Raw genomic sequence first — 22296 nt, 5'->3', positions numbered from 1 at the left:
ATCGCCCGGTTTCAACCTTCTGCACCGCCAATGGTCGACTATCAACCGAATCAACACGTGGCCGATGCAGCCACCTGATGCACAAATGGTGCATCAAACCATTGACCACATTGTAGACACTCCTCCATTGCTGCTGTCTTCACTTCTTTGAAGGAGGAATGGACGCGATCCACTCTGCTTCTCAAAAGAGAATTAAGTGGATTACAAATATCTAAAATTACATCTTAATCAAGGGTAGCAGGGAAAACCAAACCGTGGTTATGCAAAACGCTGTACCGTGGTTGGCAAAAATGGTACACGTAATATTGTGCATTAATACTCGAAACCATGGTTGGCAAAATTGTAGTTGATGAGATATTGCTGCACTGTACATTGAACTTATTTTGCACTGTACTTAGCCAACCGTGCTAATCAGAGGTGCAGGGGAAGGATAACAAACTAAATGCGGTTCTAAAGAAATTCGTTTCCAATGAGATTTAAAAGTGCATAGCTCCAGTGGCTTCCTAATACTATCACTGTGCTCAGGTTGATTGGAGCACCGCTTTGTGTTAATGACTTAACCAATATGGACGCCCACTAAATAACTTAACCAACATGGACGCTCGCTAAGTCAGGGGTGTCCAAACTTTTTGCAAAGAGGGCCAAATTTGATAAAGTGAAGATGCCCGGGGGTCAATAGTTCCTTCTGACATTTTTTAAACCACAAAAGTTACGTGAAAATATACACTGTTAGAAAACAATTGTCATTGTCACAATTACCTTTATTTTTCAAATGACAATGTAGCCAAATATAAGCCACTCAGGCAGACGTGAATAACTCTAAAAACAAAATTCTGCCTTTCATTCAGTCAGATAACATTGAACAAACTGTATAGAATACCTTACATTTCCATGAGTTAAATATCTTTGCCTCATGAGCATTTTAAACAGGAGTTATAAGTAATGCAAAGTGGTTTGTTATCATTACACTTTAAAACAAGTTAATTTTGCCCTTGTCTTTTACAAGATCTTTCAGAAATCAATAGTTTGTGTCACATCTACAGGTACATAACATCAACAGTTATAACCTAATCTTATTCAAGAGTTTAATAAAAAAAGTGCCATAAGTCCAAGTGCATTAGTGTGCTTTAGGCTTTTCACTGTTAATAGTGACAGATGTTACCGTTCAAAAGACTCAATTTCAGATTGATCAAGGAACAGATAACTTGCTGACACTAATGAGAAGGGTGATACTGAGATCTATATTTCAGAAAACAGACCAGGTCTGATTTCGATTTAAAGCTTTCGTGACTGCAGGGATTCATCTTCTTGATTCTTTCGGTAAAGTCACGTAGAATGGAAATAATAAAATAATAAAAATAAAACAGGTCTGGCTTGAGGGCAGTGGTTGAGAAGCGTAAAATGTCACGCAAGTGGGAGTCACTCATCCTTGACCTCAATCGGTTCTTGTTTAAGTTCATGACTGAGAATGTTTGCACACACAAATATGTGGAGCCGAATAAGCTCAGCATTTTCTTAGCGAATGACCGCATTTCTGGAAACCTGCTTTTGTCCAGCTGCCGGTAAAAGTCAACAAGAGAACACTCCTGGTGTTTTCCGCGGCACTTATCGTCACAGCTGTGGAGGAGCATCATCAGGGTCCACGGAGAAGGGAGAAGAGAAAAGCAACATGTCCTTTTCAATAACTGCAAAGTCCCGAAAGCGTTTGTTAAATTCCACAGAAAGAGATGCAATAGCTGTTGCATAACTCTTCATTTGCGCATCGATGTTGTCCTGTGGGAAACTGTCAATGACCTCTTTCAAAGCTGGGAAGTGTGCGGTGCAGGGCTCTGTTTGGGACAAATGTCTTTGGAAAAGTTGCAGTTTGGTTCCAAAGGCCTTGATGTGAGCGTATAGCAGGCTCCCCACTGCATCTTTTCCTTGAAGATTAACATTCAGTGCATTCAGATGCTTCGTTATGTCAACCAAAAAAGCCAAATTTGCCAGCCATACAGGATCGGACAGTTCTTCCATTGGTTGTCCCTTCTCACCCAAAAAATGTCCAATTTCCTCTTTGAGAGAGAAAAATCGCTGCAGTGCGGACCCCCGACTTAGCGACCTCACATCGTTGTGATATATTACGTCACCGTATTCAGCCTGGATGTCACGCAAGAACTGCTGAAACTGTCGGTGGGATAGAGCTTTAGAGCGAATATAATTGATTGCCTTTGCCACTGGTTTCATAACATCGTCAAATTTGAGATGTTTGGCGCAGAGAGCCTGCTGGTGAATGATACAGTGAAGTTTAATAGCGTTACCTGCTTCTTCGCTGACTTTATTGCAGATCAGTGTGGACAATCCACTTCGCTCACCAGCCATGGCAGGCGCACTATCGGTAATGATCCCAGAAACTTTACTCCATGGTAGTTTCATATCATCAACAGCTTCACTAACAGAAGCGAATAAACCTGTTCCTCTGGTTTGCCCTTTAAGGCTTTTGAGGTCAAGCAGCTCCTCTGTCACGTTCATGTTGTCATCAACTCTTTAAAAAATAAGTAGTTGTGCAGTGTCAGATGCATCAGTGCTTTCATCGCAGGGTAATGAGAAATAATCAAAAGCCACTCTCCTGTCCCCCAGTTGTCTTTGAATATCTGACAATATGTCCTCAACTCTCTGTGCCACAGTGTTGCGTGCCAGGCAAACATGAATAAATTCTTGCTTCTTCTCGGGGCAAATGTTCTCCACCATTTTCATGACAATCTTTGATATAAATGCACCTTTAGTAAAAGGTTTGCCATGTTTAGCTATTAACATGGCCACTTCGTAGCTGGCTTTGGTGATGTTTTCCTTTGACTCACAGGCCCGCGTGAAGAATCGCTGTTGCGATGCCAGAGCAGCTTGGAGTTGCTTCACTATTTCAGCGCGGTCATTCCCTGTTAGCTTGTCGTATGTTGTAGCATGTTTAGTCTCGTAGTGTCTCTTTATGTTGAAATCCTTAAACAAGGCAACCGTCTCTTTACAAAGTAGACAAACACAATTGCCTCGATTTTCAGTGAAGTATTGTAATTCCCACCGCTCCTGTCAACTTTTCTCTTTTTTTTGCAGTCGCCATGGCAGAAATGATTCGAGAAGGGTTCTCGGCACGGATGCAGAGCCAGATAGCATTAGGATGGTGCTGCCATCGTGTGGTGAAAGGAGGAATTACAGCTTTAAAGTTTTATGATTTATTTATTCTGACAGAGCTAACGAGCCATAAATAACACATTATAAGACCGAAGCTGCGGGCCGTATGAAATCTGACCACGGGCCGTGATTGGCCCATGGGCCGGACTTTGGACATGCCTGTGCTAAGTTATTTATTTAGCGAGTGGAGGAACTGGAGTCTTGGTGGAGGAACTGGACTCTTGGGGGAGGAACTGGAGTCTTGGTGTAGGAACTGGAGTCTTGGTGGAGGAACTGGAGTCTTGGTGGAGGAACTGGACTCTTGGGGGAGGAACTGGAGTCTTGGTGTAGGAACTGGAGTCTTGGTGGGGGAACTGGAGTCTTGGTGGAGGAACTGGAGTCTTGGTGGAAGAACTGGAGTCTTGGTAGAGGAACTGGAGTCTTGGTGGAGGAACTGGAGTCTTGGTAGAGGAACTGGAATCTTGGTGGAGGAACTGGAGTCTTGATGGAGGAACTGGACTCTTGGTGGAGGAACTGGAGTCTTGGTGGAGGAACTGGAGTCTTGGTGGAGGAACTGGAGTCTTGGTGGAGGAACTGGAGTCTTGGTAGAGGAACTGGAATCTTGGTGGAGGAACTGGAGTCTTGATGGAGGAACTGGACTCTTGGTGGAGGAACTGGAGTCTTGGTGGAGGAACTGGAGTCTTGGTGGAGGAACTGGAGTCTTGGTGGAGGAACTGGAGTCTTGATGGAGGAACTGGAGTCTTGGTGGAGGAACTGGAGTCTTGGTGGAGGAACTGGAGTCTTGGTGGAGGAACTGGAGTCTTGGTGGAGGAACTGGAGTCTTGATGGAGGAACTGGAGTCTTGATGTAGGAACTGGAGTCTTGGTGGAGGAACTGGAGTCTTGGTAGAGGAACTGGAGTCTTGGTGGAGGAACTGGAGTCTTGGTGGAGGAACTGGAGTCTTGGTGGAGGAACTGGAGTCTTGGTGGAGGAACTGGAGTCTTGGTGTAGGAACTGGTGTCTTTGTGTAGGAACTGGAGTCTTGGTGGAGGAACTGGAGTCTTGGTAGAGGAACTGGAGTCTTGGTGGAGGAACTGGAGTCTTGGTGTAAGGAACTGGAGTCTTGGTGGAGGAACTGGAGTCTTGGTGGAGGAACTGGAGTCTTGGTGGAGGAACTGGAGTCTTGGTGGAGGAACTGGAGTCTTGGTGGAGGAACTGGAGTCTTGGTGGAGGAACTGGAGTCTTGATGGAGGAACTGGAGTCTTGGTGTAGGAACTGGACTCTTGGTGGAGGAACTGGAGTCTTGATGGAGGAACTGGAGTCTTGGTGGAGGAACTGGGGTCTTGGTAGAGGAACTGGAGTCTTGGTGGAGGAACTGGAGTCTTGATGGAGGAACTGGAGTCTTGGTGTAGGAACTGGAGTCTTGGTGGAGGAACTGGAGTCTTGGTGGAGGAACTGGAGTCTTGGTGGAGGAACTGGAGTCTTGGTGGAGAAACTGGACTCTTGGTAGAGGAACTGGAGTCTTGGTGTAGGAACTGGAGTCTTGGTGGAGGAACTGGAGTCTTGGTGTAGGAACTGGAGTCTTGGTGGAGGAACTGGAGTCTTGGTGTAGGAACTGGAGTCTTGGTGGAGGAACTGGAGTCTTGGTGTAGGAACTGGAGTCTTGGTGGAGGAACTGGAGTCTTGGTGGAGGAACTGGAGTCTTGGTGTAGGAACTGGAGTCTTGGTGGAGGAACTGGAGTCTTGGTAGAGGAACTGGAGTCTTGGTGGAGGAACTGGAGTCTTGGTGTGGGAACTGGAGTCTTGGTGGAGGAACTGGAGTCTTGGTGGAGGAACTGGAGTCTTGGTGGAGGAACTGGAGTCTTGGTGGAGGAACTGGAGTCTTGGTGGAGGAACTGGAGTCTTGGTGTAGGAACTGGTGTCTTTGTGTAGGAACTGGAGTCTTGGTGGAGGAACTGGAGTCTTGGTAGAGGAACTGGAGTCTTGGTGGAGGAACTGGAGTCTTGGTGTAAGGAACTGGAGTCTTGGTGGAGGAACTGGAGTCTTGGTGGAGGAACTGGAGTCTTGGTGGAGGAACTGGAGTCTTGGTGGAGGAACTGGAGTCTTGGTGGAGGAACTGGAGTCTTGGTGGAGGAACTGGAGTCTTGATGGAGGAACTGGAGTCTTGGTGTAGGAACTGGACTCTTGGTGGAGGAACTGGAGTCTTGATGGAGGAACTGGAGTCTTGGTGGAGGAACTGGGGTCTTGGTAGAGGAACTGGAGTCTTGGTGGAGGAACTGGAGTCTTGATGGAGGAACTGGAGTCTTGGTGTAGGAACTGGAGTCTTGGTGGAGGAACTGGAGTCTTGGTGGAGGAACTGGAGTCTTGGTGGAGGAACTGGAGTCTTGGTGGAGAAACTGGACTCTTGGTAGAGGAACTGGAGTCTTGGTGTAGGAACTGGAGTCTTGGTGGAGGAACTGGAGTCTTGGTGTAGGAACTGGAGTCTTGGTGGAGGAACTGGAGTCTTGGTGTAGGAACTGGAGTCTTGGTGGAGGAACTGGAGTCTTGGTGTAGGAACTGGAGTCTTGGTGGAGGAACTGGAGTCTTGGTGGAGGAACTGGAGTCTTGGTGTAGGAACTGGAGTCTTGGTGGAGGAACTGGAGTCTTGGTAGAGGAACTGGAGTCTTGGTGGAGGAACTGGAGTCTTGGTGTGGGAACTGGAGTCTTGGTGGAGGAACTGGAGTCTTGGTGGAGGAACTGGAGTCTTGGTGGAGGAACTGGAGTCTTGTTAGAGGAACTGGAGTCTTGTTAGAGGAACTGGACTCTATTCATCTCAATTCGTTATCCCTTAACATCTGGATCCGTACAATGGCCTCCACACTGATCTCATCTGCAGTGTTGTGCCAGATGAGAGATAAAGTGATGAGATAAAGTGATTAAATAAAATCATAAGATGATTTTCATATGTTTAATAGCTTATTTAAGTGTTTTTAATGATTTCATAAATACTTTTTCGTAGGCAAATATCATTTTACGCGAAATTTGATATTTACGAGCATCTCCAGAACACATCCCTCATCGTGAATAACGACGGAAGACTGTTAACACTTCTTAAACATTTCATATGTTAGATTATTTAATGTAAATTTGAACCTCGATTAAGGCCATCAAGGTTCTTTGGTTTTCCATTATTTCAGCAGTCAGAGTTTTTTGTATTTTATTAGGGCGATTTTGTTGTCATGGTCATTTGGCTGTTCTTGTTTTACCAATTTGACGACGTTGTCCACCACACCAGTCTGACCAAAATATCTTTCACGCAAATCATCCTCCACACATTGCTTTGTAACGCTTCCCCATTCAGCAGGTATCTCCGCCTTACCTACCCCATAATGCTGGGCCAACTGCTCATTGAATTGGTGCAAGACTAACTTCCAGAAGAGGGGGTTTTCCACGTCTGGATCTGGCGGGATGTTCCAGTCTTTATACAACTTGTTGACGTTGCGAAGGTTGTTGAATTTTACAGGCATGTTTCCCGTGTCTGCGTTGTAAAATGTATGCTCGCCCATCCTTCCATTCTTTTTCCGCGCCATGGAGGTGGTGCACACGTCGCACATGAACGTCCCATCGTGATGCCTCCTGCCCATGAGCCCCTGGGGATAGTGAACGGTGGCTGCGTGCTCCCTGTGGTTGCCTCCCCCGCGATCGCAGGGAGCTCCACACAGTGGGCACTGCTGACCGCAGCCTCGAAGCATCCACAGCAGCTTCCGGTGCGGCCTCATGCGAAGGTCTTTCAGTGTCTTCTCAACGTCGCAGGTGTCACTGCAGTTCGGCTGCACTTTGCAAATGACCACCCTCAGTTGGGCGACGACCGCGGCCGAAAGTCTCTCAAGGCTTTGGGTATCAACGAGGGGGTACACATCGAAAATTCTCAGTAGCTCCACGTGCTGGAACACGATATCTCCGGCAAGGAATTTTTTTAGGCTGCGGAAGAGATCGGCCGCCGTCGCTGGGACAGGTTGTGCTGCCTTCACTGCCATCACTGAGTTCTCAATTTTTGATATGACTTCTTCTAACATGTTTTTTTTCTCCAGGCAGATGTTATGCAAGCTTAATAATTTATATTGCTTGCAAACTTGGATGACGTAGTTCTTCACCCAGTCATGCGTGGCATCTTCATGAGAACTTATGAACTTTATAAAAAGAACAAAGTCTTCCTCCATGAGCAAGTGTAAGAGGACGTGCATCTGTAGGTGTTTACGACTCGAAAATGCGTCACTTTTTTCTCTGATCATTTTCACGAGCCTTGTCCCCAACTGCTGATGGATCATTATCACAAGGGCCGGCTTGATGAAACATTGGCAAAAGGCGGCAGCGATGTTCTGTCTTTCATCCCCACTTTGGCACATTTGCCCGAAAAGGTCCAGGGCAGTGTTCTTTAAGTCCGACAGTTTGTGCTCCAATAGCGCCTTGTCCAGTCGCGTGAATGCTTTGACGGCAATAGAACAAACGTACAGCTTGATGTCAACTTTGAGTTGAGCATTGCACCCTTTATACTCTGCGTTCAACAGCGAATCAATGTACGCCAATAGCTCGTCCCACTGCTTGGAACTGTAACTGATCTTCGTCTTGGCGTAGCCTTCTATAAAGGCGGTGCAATCTCTCACGACGTCACCCACGAAGGTGGAGATGCTCGTCCATGAACGGTGCATTTCACTTGTTGACAGTTTGTGTTCCGTGTTCCTGATGACGAATGTTGTTTTCCCCAAGTCGCACAATGGTTCAGCACTTAAGCGTTTCCGATAATTGTCATCTTTAGACAATCTTTTTTCGATATCAGCCTCTATTTCCTTATTTTCAAGCAAAGACACTGACTCTGACCAAATCCGATTGAAATCATCTTGAAATGAGATTTTGGACAATTCAGTGTGCTTGTTTTTGTAGTTCTGCAGGCGTTGTTGGATGCCTTTAACTATCCGTTGTGTGAAGTGGTTTTCCACAAACTCATATGATTGTTGGTTATTTTCACGCCTAGCATGTTTTACAAGCGCTTCAAAATGTTTATTTTCATACTTTTCAAGAGCTTCCAAATGTAAATTTTTTGTAAACATTCCGTAACTGTTCAAAAAGTCTTTTTGGTATTTCAGAAGCAAGTGTGAATCTTCAGATTTTTCAAATATATCCTGTAATAGCTCCTTAAATTGCCCTTCGTTTTCTGAGAATTCATTTTTCAATTTGCCTTCGAGTTCAGCACACAACTCGTCAAGCTCCGTGGGTTTTGAGTTTGAGATTCTGTTTTCTGCGACGTTCAGCCAGAAATCTACCCTGGCGCTGAGCTTCCCCTCCCAGGCAGAGTACTCACTGCACAGTTTGTTGTAGGGGTTGATGACATGGAAGTTCTTGAAACTGAAAATATACATTTCTTTCTTCATGGCGGTCCATATGATGTTCAACCAATGACTGAACTCTGACAGAGTGTGAGTGGATTTCTTCGATTTAAATTTTTCCAAGATGTTCTTCCTTAGATCAAGCACTTTGTCACTGTACTCGGAACTGATGGGCTTCACCAGCAAACCGCTGGTCCAGAGCTCCGGCAAGTAGCAGTTGTCATTGACCACGTCGTACTCCATGATTTCAGAGAACTGCTTGATGACTAATTCCCTGCCCTCAAGCTTCATCGCAACAGCCGCGCTCTCTTCCAGCAGCCTGAGGATGCTTTCCCGACCCTCTGCGTTCTTGTTGTGTGCGGACAAATCCCCCGAGCACTGGTGGATAAACAGGCAGGAGGGCTTTCTCCCGGCTTCAATCATCCGTACAATGGCGTGCAGGGCAGTCCTGAGGATGCCCTTCAGCTCCTCTGCGTTCTCCATCCTGAGGTTGAACAGCACCATGTCGCTCAGGCCGATGAGCAGTGTGGCCAGCTCGGCATCGCGCTCGTCCGTCGGACGGTGTGGCGAGCCCTCTGGGGCACTCAGCCCCTCCGAGTCGATCACCAGGAAGAAGTCGCAGCGCAGTTCCTTCCTCAGGAGGTCGTCTACGCGCACCAGATGCGCGAACATTCCCCGCGTGCAGCGGCCGCTGCTCACGGCGAACTGGAGGCCGAACATGATGTTGAGGAGGGTGGACTTTCCTGTGCTCTGCACGCCGAGCACAGACAGCACGAGAACGCGCACCTCTTCACCGAGCATGCGGCGGACTTCGTCCAGGACGTCCGTCACCCAATCCATTGGGATGCAACTGGCATCGCCGTCCAAGAGCTCCATGGGAAAGCCGTCGAGGAGGAGCTGTGCCATGACCGACGGCAGCGCCTGGGATCCGGGGGGAGCCGCGTCGCAAGCTTTGGACGCCTCGTAGATCTGTGCCAATTCTCGCATGAAATGCTCCACACCCAGTGAAGGCAACAGTCCTGGGGTTCTTGACAACGAATCGAGTTCTACTTTCAAGCACTGAAGAAAGAGCAGGTTCGTTTTGGACGGCGTCATTAGTTCATGGAAATACATCTCCATTGGCGGGGAGAGCTCCAGCTTGGACTGCTGCTCCCGAAGTTTGCGTTTCTCCATCTCGATCGTCGCGCGGTATTCTTCACAACTCCTCTTGCTGATCTTGTTCAGGCGCCACTGCTCTTTGTCTAGGTCTGCCCAGTCACGCCACAGCTTGCCCTGACGCGGAAGCATCATCTCTTTGATGGAGCACGTGCCGTGTTCCGTGATGTAATCTGTGACGTTTTTCACCGACTCTCTGATGATGCGTAGATCATTTCCCCCTTCGTCAATGACGATATTAAGCGCTGTGGCGGTCCCAATGGCTTCTTGCAAATTCTCTTTCTTGGACTCGATGTTCCTCACGGCGTTGACAACGAATTTTTTAAACGTTTCCTTAAACGCAATTCTTCTGAAATCTTCCCCCAAAAAAACGTTATTTTCTTCCAATTTCAAATGTTTGCAGACGCACAATAGGTTTCTGCTTGTTTCCTCCTCTGCAGTTCTTTCCGAGTCTAGTACAAGAAATGGCTTTGAATTCGGCTCGAAGCTTGAGGTCAAAAAGGTCCGTTCGCTTTCTCCAACTTCCTCCACGAATACGAAGAGCGCCCCCGATGTCCTTTTCAAGAATTGGAATTGGGTCAGGCTATCTTTAGCATCACCACGAAGATTGAAAACGGCAACTATATCCTGGAAGAGGTCAGAGTGTTCATTCCCACGTGGCAGGCTAAAGCAAATCTCCACCACACCGTTGGCAATTTTTCTGGGGGAATCCCCGAATATCATGTTTCGGTGAACGAAAACATCGTGCCGGCCATTGCTCAGAAACGAGTTGATGACCTCCGATTTGGACACTTTGCAGTTCCCGATCCGCAGGAAGGATATCATGGGCATCTGCGCTCTGGCCATGGAATCTTCGACGTAACCTCGGCTGCCCATTATTTCGTGAGGTCTCCAAATATGAGTCACGGAACGCATGGCCCACAGCAAGAAGGTGAGTTTGCCTTTATTGGAGTCGGGCAGCAACAGTGGCAATGCAAATTGGCACAGAGACATCTTGACCATAATCGCCTGTTGCAAGCACTGGTCAGCACACAGGAAGACCGCCGCTGTCAGATCCAATATGCTGATAGAATTACGCCTAAGGGGTGTGGCTGTGTGGCGTTTGGTTAGAAACGCGAACTCGCTTTCAGGTTTTGCCGGCTGGGCCTCAGCTAAAACGTTCCCGGAGCTGAACTCTGTCGTTCGAGAATTTGAATTTGCCGCAAAAATGCCGTGAAGGAAGTGCATGGCGACGTCTTGCAAGGAGTTGGGCTGCTCCCTCTTGGTGTTGCTTTCCGATACTTGTAAGACGTCCTTGAGTGAGAGTTTTTGTGGGTAATATTTCCACAGGTCAAGGTCTTCCAGGAGAGTTTGAAAAGTGGATTTGTTTTTGGCACAATGGGCAAGGCCACGCGGTGCGGAGAGAGCTGCAGTGCTGCCAGATTTAAAGAAAGGGGAGAACGAATAACGTCACGAATGTTAAACACACTCTTGACGAATTTACTCAGAATTAGAATATTTATTTAAACTAAACCTTTAATTTGATTTTACCAAGTGTAAAGGCTCACTAAGCTGTATAGCTCTTGTTACACGCTTTTATTTAACTTACTCCGTCTGTTGTTGTTGTCGTTGTTGTCGTATCCTCAAATCTCGTAACTCACTTTTTACCCACTTCCCAATGTGGTATCGACTGCAAACTTGGTATACTTATGTCATACTGATGACAATATTTTATTCTATCACAAAAAACATATTTCAAAACTATTTTTATATCTTCTTGGTTCTTTCGGTAAAGTCGACAGACCTGGTCTTCACCTGAGGACGGCTGCTTGTGTTGTGGCCGAAACGTCGTGAGATTTATTTATTATGTTTTATTTTTATTCTTTTATTACTTCCCTTCTACGTGACTTTACCGAAAGAACCAAGAAGATGAATCCCTGCAGTCACGAAAGCTTTAAATCGAAATCTATTTTTAGATGTTATGTTTCGGCTTGGGTCTAATTGTCCACGTCAACTGACTTTGGCTGTAATTGGCCACGATCCCTTACGTTATGGCAAGCTGCGGGGCCACTTCATGGAGTCGTGGAGTTCTTCCATTACTAGTAGGGTACATTTCATTAAAGCGTGTTTTTAAAAAAAGTTTTAAAACATATTACTTATTTCACACTTTTATTGACCTCGCCTTGTCTTTTTATATACCTTCAAATCTACGGATCTACACACTTGTCTCGCGGGACAATTCATAAAAAAACGATCCACGTCCCACCGATTCCTGGGCCTGTTCGTTTGTTTACTTTATTTTAATAATTAACGCTCTTACAATCTGCCACCCCCCCCCCCCCCATATCAAGTCACGAATGGTTTCGCCCAGCAATGCAGGGGAACGTCTTGTCCAATCAGCGGCTGTTGGGGAGCCTATGACCAATGAAAGGCGCTTATCTCACCGCTCGGCATGGCACCGATGTGACCCGCTGCGGCTCCCTCTTAGCGCGCTACCAACAATGCCAATACTAATTACTATTGTTAAAATAATGACGGAGTTATAGTCTTAATAAATAGTATTATCGTTTGCTTTGTCACTCCCATTCCAACGCGCCGAGCAGGTGAACCGTGATCATGATTTACAACTAAACGCTATCCCTAATTTCATTGCTGAAATGTTCTCATTATGATTGTTGATGAAAGATTTTTCAATTAAAGGGCTAAATCTATGCACTATAAACACTGTGTCGCGATATGCAACATTGTGCATATGCGCGCATTGCTACACCATTGCAGTCTAGATGTGTCTTACCGTCTTTCATACAGTACAGTACTTAATGATGGCAAATACGATCATTAAACGCGTTATACGTATCGTGTTGTTCTAAATGTAATTTCACTACTTTGAAATCGGGGTGATCATTATTTAAATTGTAATAGCCATTCTTTGTGCTGCGTACTATCAACCTCTAATTTCATAGTTGTATAGCAATGCGCATGGTTTTATTTATTGTAGGTTGACATAGGCAAGCCATCATTGTTTATCTCTACAGGGTCATAAAATAGGGATCACTTTGTGCGAAGTTCCTGCCATTGCAATTTAGAATTTCGATGCCGACCCTGACGCCCGCTGTATGTTTGGAGTGTTCACGTTCTCCCCGTGGTCGCAGGGATTTCTCCCCGGGTCCTCCGGTCTTCCCCCCACATTTAGAAACATGCGCTTCGAGTATTTGGCTGCTATAAATTTCCACAAGTTGATAAGCCACTTCGTTGAGCTATCATTTGTGGCCAGGTTGCTTCTAAAAAACATCTATAAAGCTCTAGCAGGCCTTACCTGGTAATATAGCATTCCAGTTGAAAAGTTAAACTATATTTAAAGGTAAAAAATAGGTAAAAATACAAGTTTTCAACGCACACCCTTTTATTAGCACTCAAAAGTAGAAATTGTATTATTTTGAGCCCAGAATTAATACAATTTCATGTGCTAAATAAAAGTGGGTGGCTTCCTTTCGATATGGTTAAATTTCTTTATGCAAGCCATCCACTTTTATTCAGCACATGAAATTTGATTAAATCTGGGGTCAAAATAATATATTAAAAAATTTTGAGCGCACATAAAAGTGTGTGCGTTGAAAATACTTGTTTGTGACCTAATTTATTTTCAGAAGTGACCTGGTCATCACAAATGGTGGCTCAACGAAGTGGGTTATCGCGTGGAAATGTACAGCGGCAAAATCCTCCTGAACGCGTGGTGACGTCCGTTCTAAACGTGGAGAGACAAACCAGACGACCCGGAGACACGTTCACGCGATCACCACGGGGAGACAGAGAGAGACGCAGAATCCAAAAAGACAACAACAGCGGAAGCAGAAATTGTCAGGGTGGGGATCAAACCCACGACCTCCTACACACCAGGCGAGGGAGATAACATCTCCTGGCAAGGGGGATATAGAACCTAGAGGGATAGGACCAATAGGAACAGTACCAATAGGGAAAGTCCCAATAGGAATAGTATCAATAGGAATAGTACCAATAGGAATAGTACCAATAGGAATATTACTAACGGGAATAGTGCCAAAAGGGAGAGTGGCAACAGGAACAGTCCCAATAGGAATAGTGCCAATATGAATACTGTCAATAGGGATACTACCAATAGGATTAGTACGAACAGGAATGGTCCCAATATGAATACTGTAGTAGCAAAATGTATAGTCTCAATAGGAATAGTGGCAATCGGAATAGTATCAAAATAGGAAGAGTACCTGCTAAACCGAGGTTGTTGTGGGTGTTCGACCGGATCCTCATCGCCATCCGTGGCTGAGTCGTCTTGAGTGAGTGCCCCTAGAACGTCAGCGTGCTTGTTGGTTAGTTGACATGCGATGGCACAGCGGCTGATCTTGCCTTGACTCTCGCGCTCTGGGTTACAAATGCACTTAGCCTGCCATCAACATCCTCGCTGCAGCAGTGGCTTATGGCTGGCTGTAGAACAAAGATGGTCACTGTATCGTGCGCTTTCAGATGCTATATACACTACATTATATACTACAATACACTTCACTATACACCACCCTACGATATGTGATGCCACAACATCGCAGCACCCCCCCCCCCACAATCGCACCCTGCCCCCCCCCCCCACACCAGCCCCTATTGCCCCGACGATTGATTAAGCTCACACACACCTAGTGTCTTGATTAGGATCGACCGGTCTAATTGTCGGGTGTTACTTCGCGGATTCCTCCGAGGAATGTCCGATGGTTTCCTGACGCCAGGAATTTGGCTCATCCCGACAGGGCAGTCTCCATCGCAATGCCCCTGAATTGGCTTCATAGTGTATGGGCGCAATAATGATTAACGGGTCGGCTGCCATGAGTTATACAATCCTGAGAATAGCGTCAGGGCGGGCCGGAGTGAAAAGTTCGTAAAAAGCAGACAATGAGTCGGGGGACATCAAAGACACCCGCAGTCCACGTGAGAGGAAAGGCCGCGGATGTGGCCACAGGTCGGTGCACGATTGGCCGCACGGTATTTGCTTGATCCAGGTTCTTCGGAGTTGGGAATAAAAGTTGAGACCTGGGAACGAGGGGGCCATCTCGTCTCCTAAGTCTTCGCCGTGGACATCTCAGTCAGCCCCTCCTCTCTTCGGCGCTCACAGCGTCCGTGCGACGCCAGTGACTGCAGCTACGAGGGAGGACGCTTGGTCGACTGTGTGGGTAGGCAGCGTTAGACAAGGCTTTTTCCGCAATACACACTTGGGTCGTAGTGACTAGATGGCTTACTTTCGAGGGTTTGTTCGCGCCGAAAATAAAGGCATTAGCAAGATGGTATATGGCGTTGTGTCACCGGTCTCTGTATAGGTCGCGAGTTTGCACATTGGCGCACGGTGTGGCCCCGGGGTGGTGCACGCAGCGGCATGAGAGTGAGGAGCGAGCGAGGGCCCACGCGGGGACGGGTGATAACGACGCGCGTTTGTGGTGCTTCCCGCGCCGAGCGTCAGCGCTATCTGCTGCTCGTTCGGGCCGAGCCTTGGTGCTGATGGTCGCGCATCTTGCACTGCATATTGGCATTACTGGTCGCGCTTTTCGTGCCGGGTCTGTGTGATATCTGCCGTTGCGCATTGGCGTGTGCTTGCACCGCCGGGGAATTAACCCGCTGAGCCGTGCCAAGGGCAACGGAAGAGCGGTGTCCTCGCCTAGCAGTAAAGCGCCAGGAGGATGCCCGTTACCCGCGCATTGGGTACAAAAAGAGCACGCCGCGCCTCGCCCGAGTCGGACGAGAAGAGGAGCGTCGGATCGAGATTGTCCCACGAGGACGAAGTGGCGGACGGAGCCCGGGGCACCGGGACTCGTGGCTGGTCGGTTCGGACATGGAGCCCACTACACTATACACTACACTATACACTACGGTACACTGCAGACTATACACACTACATCACAATACACTATACATGCTATACACAACAATATTATATACTACACTGCTGTACACTACACACTATAAACCACTCTACTATATATTACACTACTATATATTGCACTACAACAACAACAACCGCCATTCGCCACTAAGTGGCGGTAACGTCACCACGATGCTTGTGCCAGGCTATGTGCAACTTGAGCCCACGTCAAGTGTCGAACGCCTGCTGGCAGGAGGTAACGGGGCAGACCCAGATGCCACAGGTCGACTGACTGGGACGACTGGCTGATGCACCACCTGTGCCCCCTACTGTGCTAACTTGCTGTGCTTTAGCCACCCGGTGCTCCGCTCATTGTTGTGAGCGTCGCTCCTCCGCCCGCCATTGTTGTTGGAGGGCGAATGCCTCCAACTGCCCAGTAGAGTCTTTCATGAGCCTTCTCCACAGAGGCCGATCTTGACACCGCTGGTACCAGTCTTCGGCAAGTCCACTCAGCTCCAAATCCTCCTGTACCACATCACTCCATCTCTTCTCTAGCCCATGCCGCGCCCGGTTAGCCCCCTCGATCTGGCCGGAGAAAAGCTGTTAAGGAATGCGGTGACTGGGCATGCTGGCTACATGACCCAAGCAACGCAGCCTTGCCTGCCGGAGGAGCTCACCGATGGGACTTTGTCCAAATTTTTCAAGGATTTGTGAGCTCCTCACACAATCCAGCCTGGTTAAACCTCAGGATGGCTCGTAGGCAGGCCAACCTAAACGTTTCTAACCGGCGAAGATCTTCCATTAGGGGGGTCCACGTTTTGCAAGCGTAGAGAAGGGAGGGAATGACCATGACCGAGAAGACGTGAAGCTTCGTGCGGAGTGATAGACCAGGTAGATTCCACACAGCATTATGCAACCGATGAAAAGATAATGCCACTCGACTAATTCAGAGTGAGACCTCTGCTGTTAAACCGGAGCCGGTCATTAGTACACTGCCAAGGTATGGGAAACTCTCCACTGCCCTTTCACCAATTCGGAGTTGTATTGGTGGAGTGTCCGATGGTACAAAATACCCAGGCAGGTGCTTAGTTTTGGTGGGACCTCTTGGTGGCAAGCTCCAGGTTCAGCAGCAGCGCCTCCAACTCCTCCTCTGAGTGAGCAGCAATGACCAGATCATCGGCATACATTCCATGGTTGAGCAATAGGGAGCCATCCCTTGACCACACCTGGGCAATGATCAGCCTATCATTGTATTTGTACCAGATGGAAATTCCTCCGGTACAGCTATTGAAGGCTTCACGAACTACGTCGTCAAAATATATGTAAAATAATTTGGAAGCCAGAGGACATCCCTGTTGCATCCCAAGGTGGACAGGGAATGGCTCTGACTCCCGGCCACGTAGTTTACCCGGGCCCACTCACCATCATGCAGGTCCTTAATGATCGTGAGCAGAGGGTCAGGGACTCCGAAAGCACGAATAACAACCCAGAGCCCAGGCCTACTGATGGTATCATAGGGCTTGACCAGGTAAATTAAGTAGAGATGTAGGTCTTGTTGGAATTCCCTACATCTCTGCTGTAGCAGACGGACAGAAACCCGTATTGGGGCTCCACAAGCCTCTCCTTAGCGTGCCTAGCAAGGCAATGTTGAATAATCCTTGCCAGGACCTTTCCCGGCACACTGAGGAATGATATGCCCCTGTACTGTAGTTGTTACAGTCTGTGCGGACCCCCTTCTTAAAGAGGGGGACCAGCAGGGCATCCTTCCAATCCTGCGGAACCTGTCCAGTGGTCCAGACTGTTGTTATGATGTCATGTAGGGCAGTCTGTGCACAAAGGCCACCCTCCCTCAACATTTGGCTTGGGAGATCATCTCTGCTCGGTATCTTTCCTGGTCTTAGATTCTGGATCGCCTTCAGTACTTCCTCAACAGATGGCACCTCAGCCAGCCACTCCCAGGGGGTGACTTCCTCTTCCAATATTTGAGGCACCGCATCCCCACTTTGTCCCACGTTGTTTTCCTGGCTGAGGGATTTCCCCTCCCCCAGGACCTCACAGAAATGCTCAGCAAATCTGCAAACCTGTTCCTGGGGGTTGGAGATTTGATCACCATTCTTTCCCATAATGATGGTAATAGGTGTGGTACTGCAGGTTACTCTTTTTGTATGGAATTAAAGAGCGATTTGTGATCGCAGGCCATTGAGGCAGACTCCATCTCCTCAGCAACCTGCAACCACCAACCATCCTTGCAGTGCCTCACGGCTCTCCGAACCTCCGAGCGAAGGCTGCGGTAAGCCTCCTCATTCTCTGACGTGGGATGCTGTAGCCGATGAGAGTGGACCAGTCGCTTTTTCTCAGCCAGCTTGAACACCTCCTCTGTCAGCCAGGGTCTCTGGGGAGGTCTAGACCGTGTACCCAAAGCAGCCATTGCAGATGCATGAACTATATTCCAAAACCTCGCCCATTTCCCCTCGACATCAGGAGGAGTGGGGGGCGATGCCAACTCCAGCCGCAAGCGATGATGAAATTCTCTCTTGCAGCTTTCATCAGCTCGCTGAGACCATGCCACTAAGGGTTTGAATGGGGTCCAGCGCCGGATTAAGGCACAGGCTTTCGGGGCTGCAGCTCAGGGGCCTCTGCCAGCTGGAAGGTCTCCAGAGATGAAGTGAAACGTTATTTCATTTTTGAATGCTGAATTTTATTTGTTGTTAGCATTGTAAAATAACTTTTATTTTATTTTTACTTTGTTTTCCTTTTGAAAATATTACTGGGGGCCTCACAGTACCTGCAGCCCAGAGGCCTTGTTCTGACTCACGGCAGGTGTTTGCCTCAAGGCAGGTGTGGGGGTGTGTGTACACAGGAATTTCCTGTTTTGATGCAGTATAAAATGGAGGCACAAATAACATCTCCGTGAAGACAGGTGTATCTTTTCATTGTGGGACTTTAAGAAGCATTGTCTTTAAGTTCGTGTATGTTCTTATAATAATGGGAATGCTGATTGGTTTTTTACCCTTCTATCTGGCAACAAAACTGACACCTTTTTACAAGGAGTCATGTTTGCATAGACCGCAATACCTGCAGTCATAATACAAACAAAAGAACATAACTCTGATAATGTGCACTGTCCTTGAAGTTGATTGGTCCACACCCGAGACAGCTTTCCTTAGAGCCTAGTCTCACATGGGTTGGACCAGATGACGCCAAAAGGCGCACAACTCAAAGACAATACGCCATCAGAGTATGAGAGCTCGGGGCAAGCATCTACACTATGGGAACCTCATTTGCCAGTAAAAATATGATAATTGGTTTTTTACCCTTCTATCTGGCAACAAAACTGACACCTTTTTACAAGGAGTCATGTTTGCATAGACCGCAATACCTGCAGTCATAATACAAACAAAATAACATAACTCTGATAATGTGCACTGTCCTTGAAGTTGATTGGTCCACACCCGAGACAGCTTTCCTTAGAGCCTAGTCTCACATGGGTTGGACCAGATGACGCCAAAAGGCGTGCACATTATCAGAGTTATGTTCTTTTGTTTGTATTATGACTGCAGGTATTGCGGTCTATGCAAACATGACTCCTTGTAAAAAGGTGTCAGTTTTGTTGCCAGATAGAAGGGTAAAAAACCAATTATCATATTTTTACTGGCAAATGAGGTTCCCATAGAATGGGAATGCTGTTATAATGTTAGAATGGATGTTATAATGCTGTAAATGCCTTTATAATGCTGGTACATTTTGTATGATAAATATGAGGCCAAATTAACAACGAAGCCTGCCACTTGCCTTATTGTGAATGTTACTTGTAATTGAATAAGTCGAGTCAGACTTGTACCCATGTAACCTTATTGCAATCTTGAGAGCAAGGATGACGAAATATCTCATCCACAGTTCAGTGTTATGTGTAGTGCTGTACATTGAATGTTTTCATATTTTAGGCAGAAAAATAGTTTTTAAATTTAGATTTTTTTTCTGGGGGGGGGGGACCCCGAGAACCCCTGGAAGATTTGGTCCCCCCCAATGTTGACTCCATTGCTACGGCCTTGGCTGAAGGCCACGGATGTTGTAGCAATAAGGCAGGGCTTCTGTGTGGCATTGCTGGGGCTGGGGCTAAATCGCAACAACCACACCTCCCGTCATCTAAGGTGAGAGCAAAATAAAGACCTAAAACCCATTAAATCTAAGTGAGCCTTGGGTTGTTGTGCCCTCGCCTCCCAACAATCACCAACCTCCCCACACCACACTTCCTTCTGGTGGACCTCATTTCATTTGTGACGCCAGAATTGGTTACCCACGTCACGCCCTTGGAACACACAGATACCCATATTCATAGAGACACACCGAGACAAAGATACCCACAGAGACAGACCCATAGAAATACATTGAGGTCCATAGAGACCCAGATACTTAACGAGACGCATAATACTCTAAACGCGCGATGTTGGTTCTAAACGTGGAGAGAGAAACCGAACAAATCCATGTGACTGCCATGGGGAGAGACGCAGACTGGCACATAGAAAAGAGCAGCAGCAGGCATCGTCAGGGTGGAGATTGAATCCATGACATCCTGCACACCAGGCGAGGGAGATAACATCTCCTAGCCACACTGCTCACATACTCGCACATCGTAAGGATCGAACCCACATCCTCCTGTCCACCAGGGGAGAGAGATAACATCTGTTCGTGAATGTTTAATCTCGCTCCCTGCTGCTGTCTCTGCACCTGCGTCGCGTTGCTCCATCGTGTCGGGGTGAGCCCAGTCGGTTCAAAGACAAAGTCAAATCTTTCCTCCTCCGTGCAGCCTGTAACAGAGTGTAGGGGCAAGTGAAGTTACACACACACAGAGACTCTCACAAACACACACTCAGCACAGACTTACAGCATTACCCTCCATTCGCCACTAAGTGGCGGTGACTTCACCACAGCGCTTGTGATAGACCGTGCACTAAGGCCACGTGAAGGGTCGAACGTCCACTGGCAGGAGGTCACTGGATAAACCCAGCAGGTGCCATGGGTTGGCTGTCTGACATGACTGGCCGATGCACCACCTGTGCCCCCCATTGTGCACACTTTCTATATTTTCGCCGTCCTGCGCTCTGCTCGTAATTGGGAGCGTCGCTCCTCTGCCCTCTTGCTGGGAGGCGACTGCCTCCAACTGCCCAGTAGCCTCAATGTCCACCTAGCCTGGCACTGCTCAGTAGCGTGCTTCACGAGCCTCTTGTACAGAGGCCGATCTTGACACCGCTGGTACCAGTCACCGGCAAGTCAACTCAGCTCCACATTCTCTTGTAACACATTACTCCATCCCTTCTCCAGTCCGTATCGCGCCAATTTAGCCCTCTCTATCTGGCCGAACAAAAGCTGGTTTGGCATGCGGTGGCTGGGCATGAGGGCTATATGACCCAGACAATGCAGCCTTGTTTGCCGGAGGAGCTCACCGATGGGACTGTGTCCAGACCTCTCAAGGATTTGCGAGCTCCTCACACAATCCAGCCTGGTTAAACCCAGGATGGATCGTAGGCAGGCCAACCTGAATTTTTCTAATCGACGTAGATGTTCCGTATAGAGAGTCTATGTTTCACAAGCGTAGTAGAAGGGAGGGCATGACCGTGGCCGAGAAGACCTGCAGCTTTTTGTGGAGCGAGAGACCAGGTACTTTCCACACATCATCATTACGCAGCTGATGACAAGATAATGCCGCTCGAATTATTCGGAGTGAACCCTCTGCTGTCAAACTAGAGCTGGTCATAAGCACACTGCCCAGGTATGGACACTTCTACAAGCTCTCCGCAACTGACCCATCACACACAGACTCAAACACACAAAGACTCACGCACAAAAACACAGGCGAACGTACACAGACTCACACACAGACTCACACAAAGACATATCCCCAGTATAGCCTGAACAGACTATCGGGGCAAGTGCTGTGAGCAAGCACCTATAAAGGCCGGAACGGCACACGAGTGGGTGGGTGGCCAGCACCACGCCCGACCGCCTTTGTCTCCCCAATGGCGATGATTACACACCGCACCAGGTACCCATTAGAGGCTGAGTGGACCACACACACACACCGATACACAGACACACAAATAGCGACTCACTCACTGCAGGCGAAGGAAGGCGGTGTGCAGCTTGCGTGCCGTGTCCCCGTCTCTTATAGAAGTTGTGAGCCAGAGAGACGAGGAAACCACACCTCTAAGTCTCGACCTTTGTCACATATGCTGTGAATGTTAGTGGAGGGATATATATATATATATGTTTGTATAATAAATATACAAAGAGTGTTGCAAAGGCATGTCGAACCGAGCTGATGCCACGGTGGCTATGAGATGTTACCTCCCTCGCCTGTGGTGCAGGAGGTCGTGAGTGACCCTCACTATGTGTGAGGCTATGGCCAGTGTGGTCAGCAGATGTTATCCCCCTTGCCTGGTGCGCAGGAGGTCGTCAGTTCGATCCCCATCTGACGATGCCTGCTGCTGTGCATGTGGAATTTGCGTCTCCCTCTCTCTCCCCATGGTGGTCGCGTGGATTTGTCTCCAGGTCCTCCGGTTCTTTCTCTCCACGTTTAGAATCAACGCCATGCGTTGAGAGCAGTATGGGTCTCTGGATTTCTGTGAGTCTCTATGGGTCTCTATGGGTCTGTATACGTCTATATAAGTCTCTTGGTCGCTGTGGGTATCTACGAATCTGTATAGAACCATACAGATCTTTAAGGGTCTGTATGATTCTATTTAAGTCTCTGAGTCCAACTTAACAGCACTTGCTCCTAGA

General features: G+C 47.8%; 1 protein-coding gene across 2 annotated transcripts; it reads right to left on the bottom strand.

Annotated features, from left to right (window-relative positions):
• Positions 1-5655: 5655 nt before the first annotated feature.
• Positions 5656-21730, bottom strand: LOC133360206 (interferon-induced very large GTPase 1-like). Of its 2 annotated transcripts, none has more exons than XM_061578832.1 (4): positions 21627-21730; positions 20245-20324; positions 13883-13961; positions 5656-11073 (listed from the first exon to the last, which is right to left on the bottom strand). In XM_061578832.1, exons 2-4 carry the CDS (start codon positions 20261-20263, stop codon positions 6321-6323), a joined length of 4851 nt encoding a protein of 1616 aa, XP_061434816.1. In that variant the 5' UTR covers positions 20264-20324; positions 21627-21730; the 3' UTR covers positions 5656-6320. The 2 variants fall into 2 exon arrangements, with proteins under 2 accessions (XP_061434816.1, XP_061434817.1); XM_061578833.1 differs by having other exon boundaries at positions 21631-21648.
• Between the last annotated feature and the right edge of the window lie 566 nt (positions 21731-22296).

This window comes from Lethenteron reissneri, chromosome 67, assembly GCF_015708825.2.
Source record: "Lethenteron reissneri isolate LAM-NWPU_2019-01 chromosome 67, ASM1570882v1, whole genome shotgun sequence".
Classification (NCBI taxonomy): Eukaryota; Metazoa; Chordata; class Hyperoartia; order Petromyzontiformes; family Petromyzontidae; genus Lethenteron; species Lethenteron reissneri.
Note: the sequence above shows the minus strand (reverse complement) of the source record. Positions and strands in the feature narration are given on the sequence as shown.

Coding starts and splice junctions, on each gene's coding strand:
- LOC133360206 (XM_061578832.1), bottom strand. Junction 11,074..13,882: donor CAACAACCTCGGTTTAGCAG/GTACTCTTCCTA, acceptor TAAATCTGGCAG/CACTGCAGCTCTCTCCGCAC.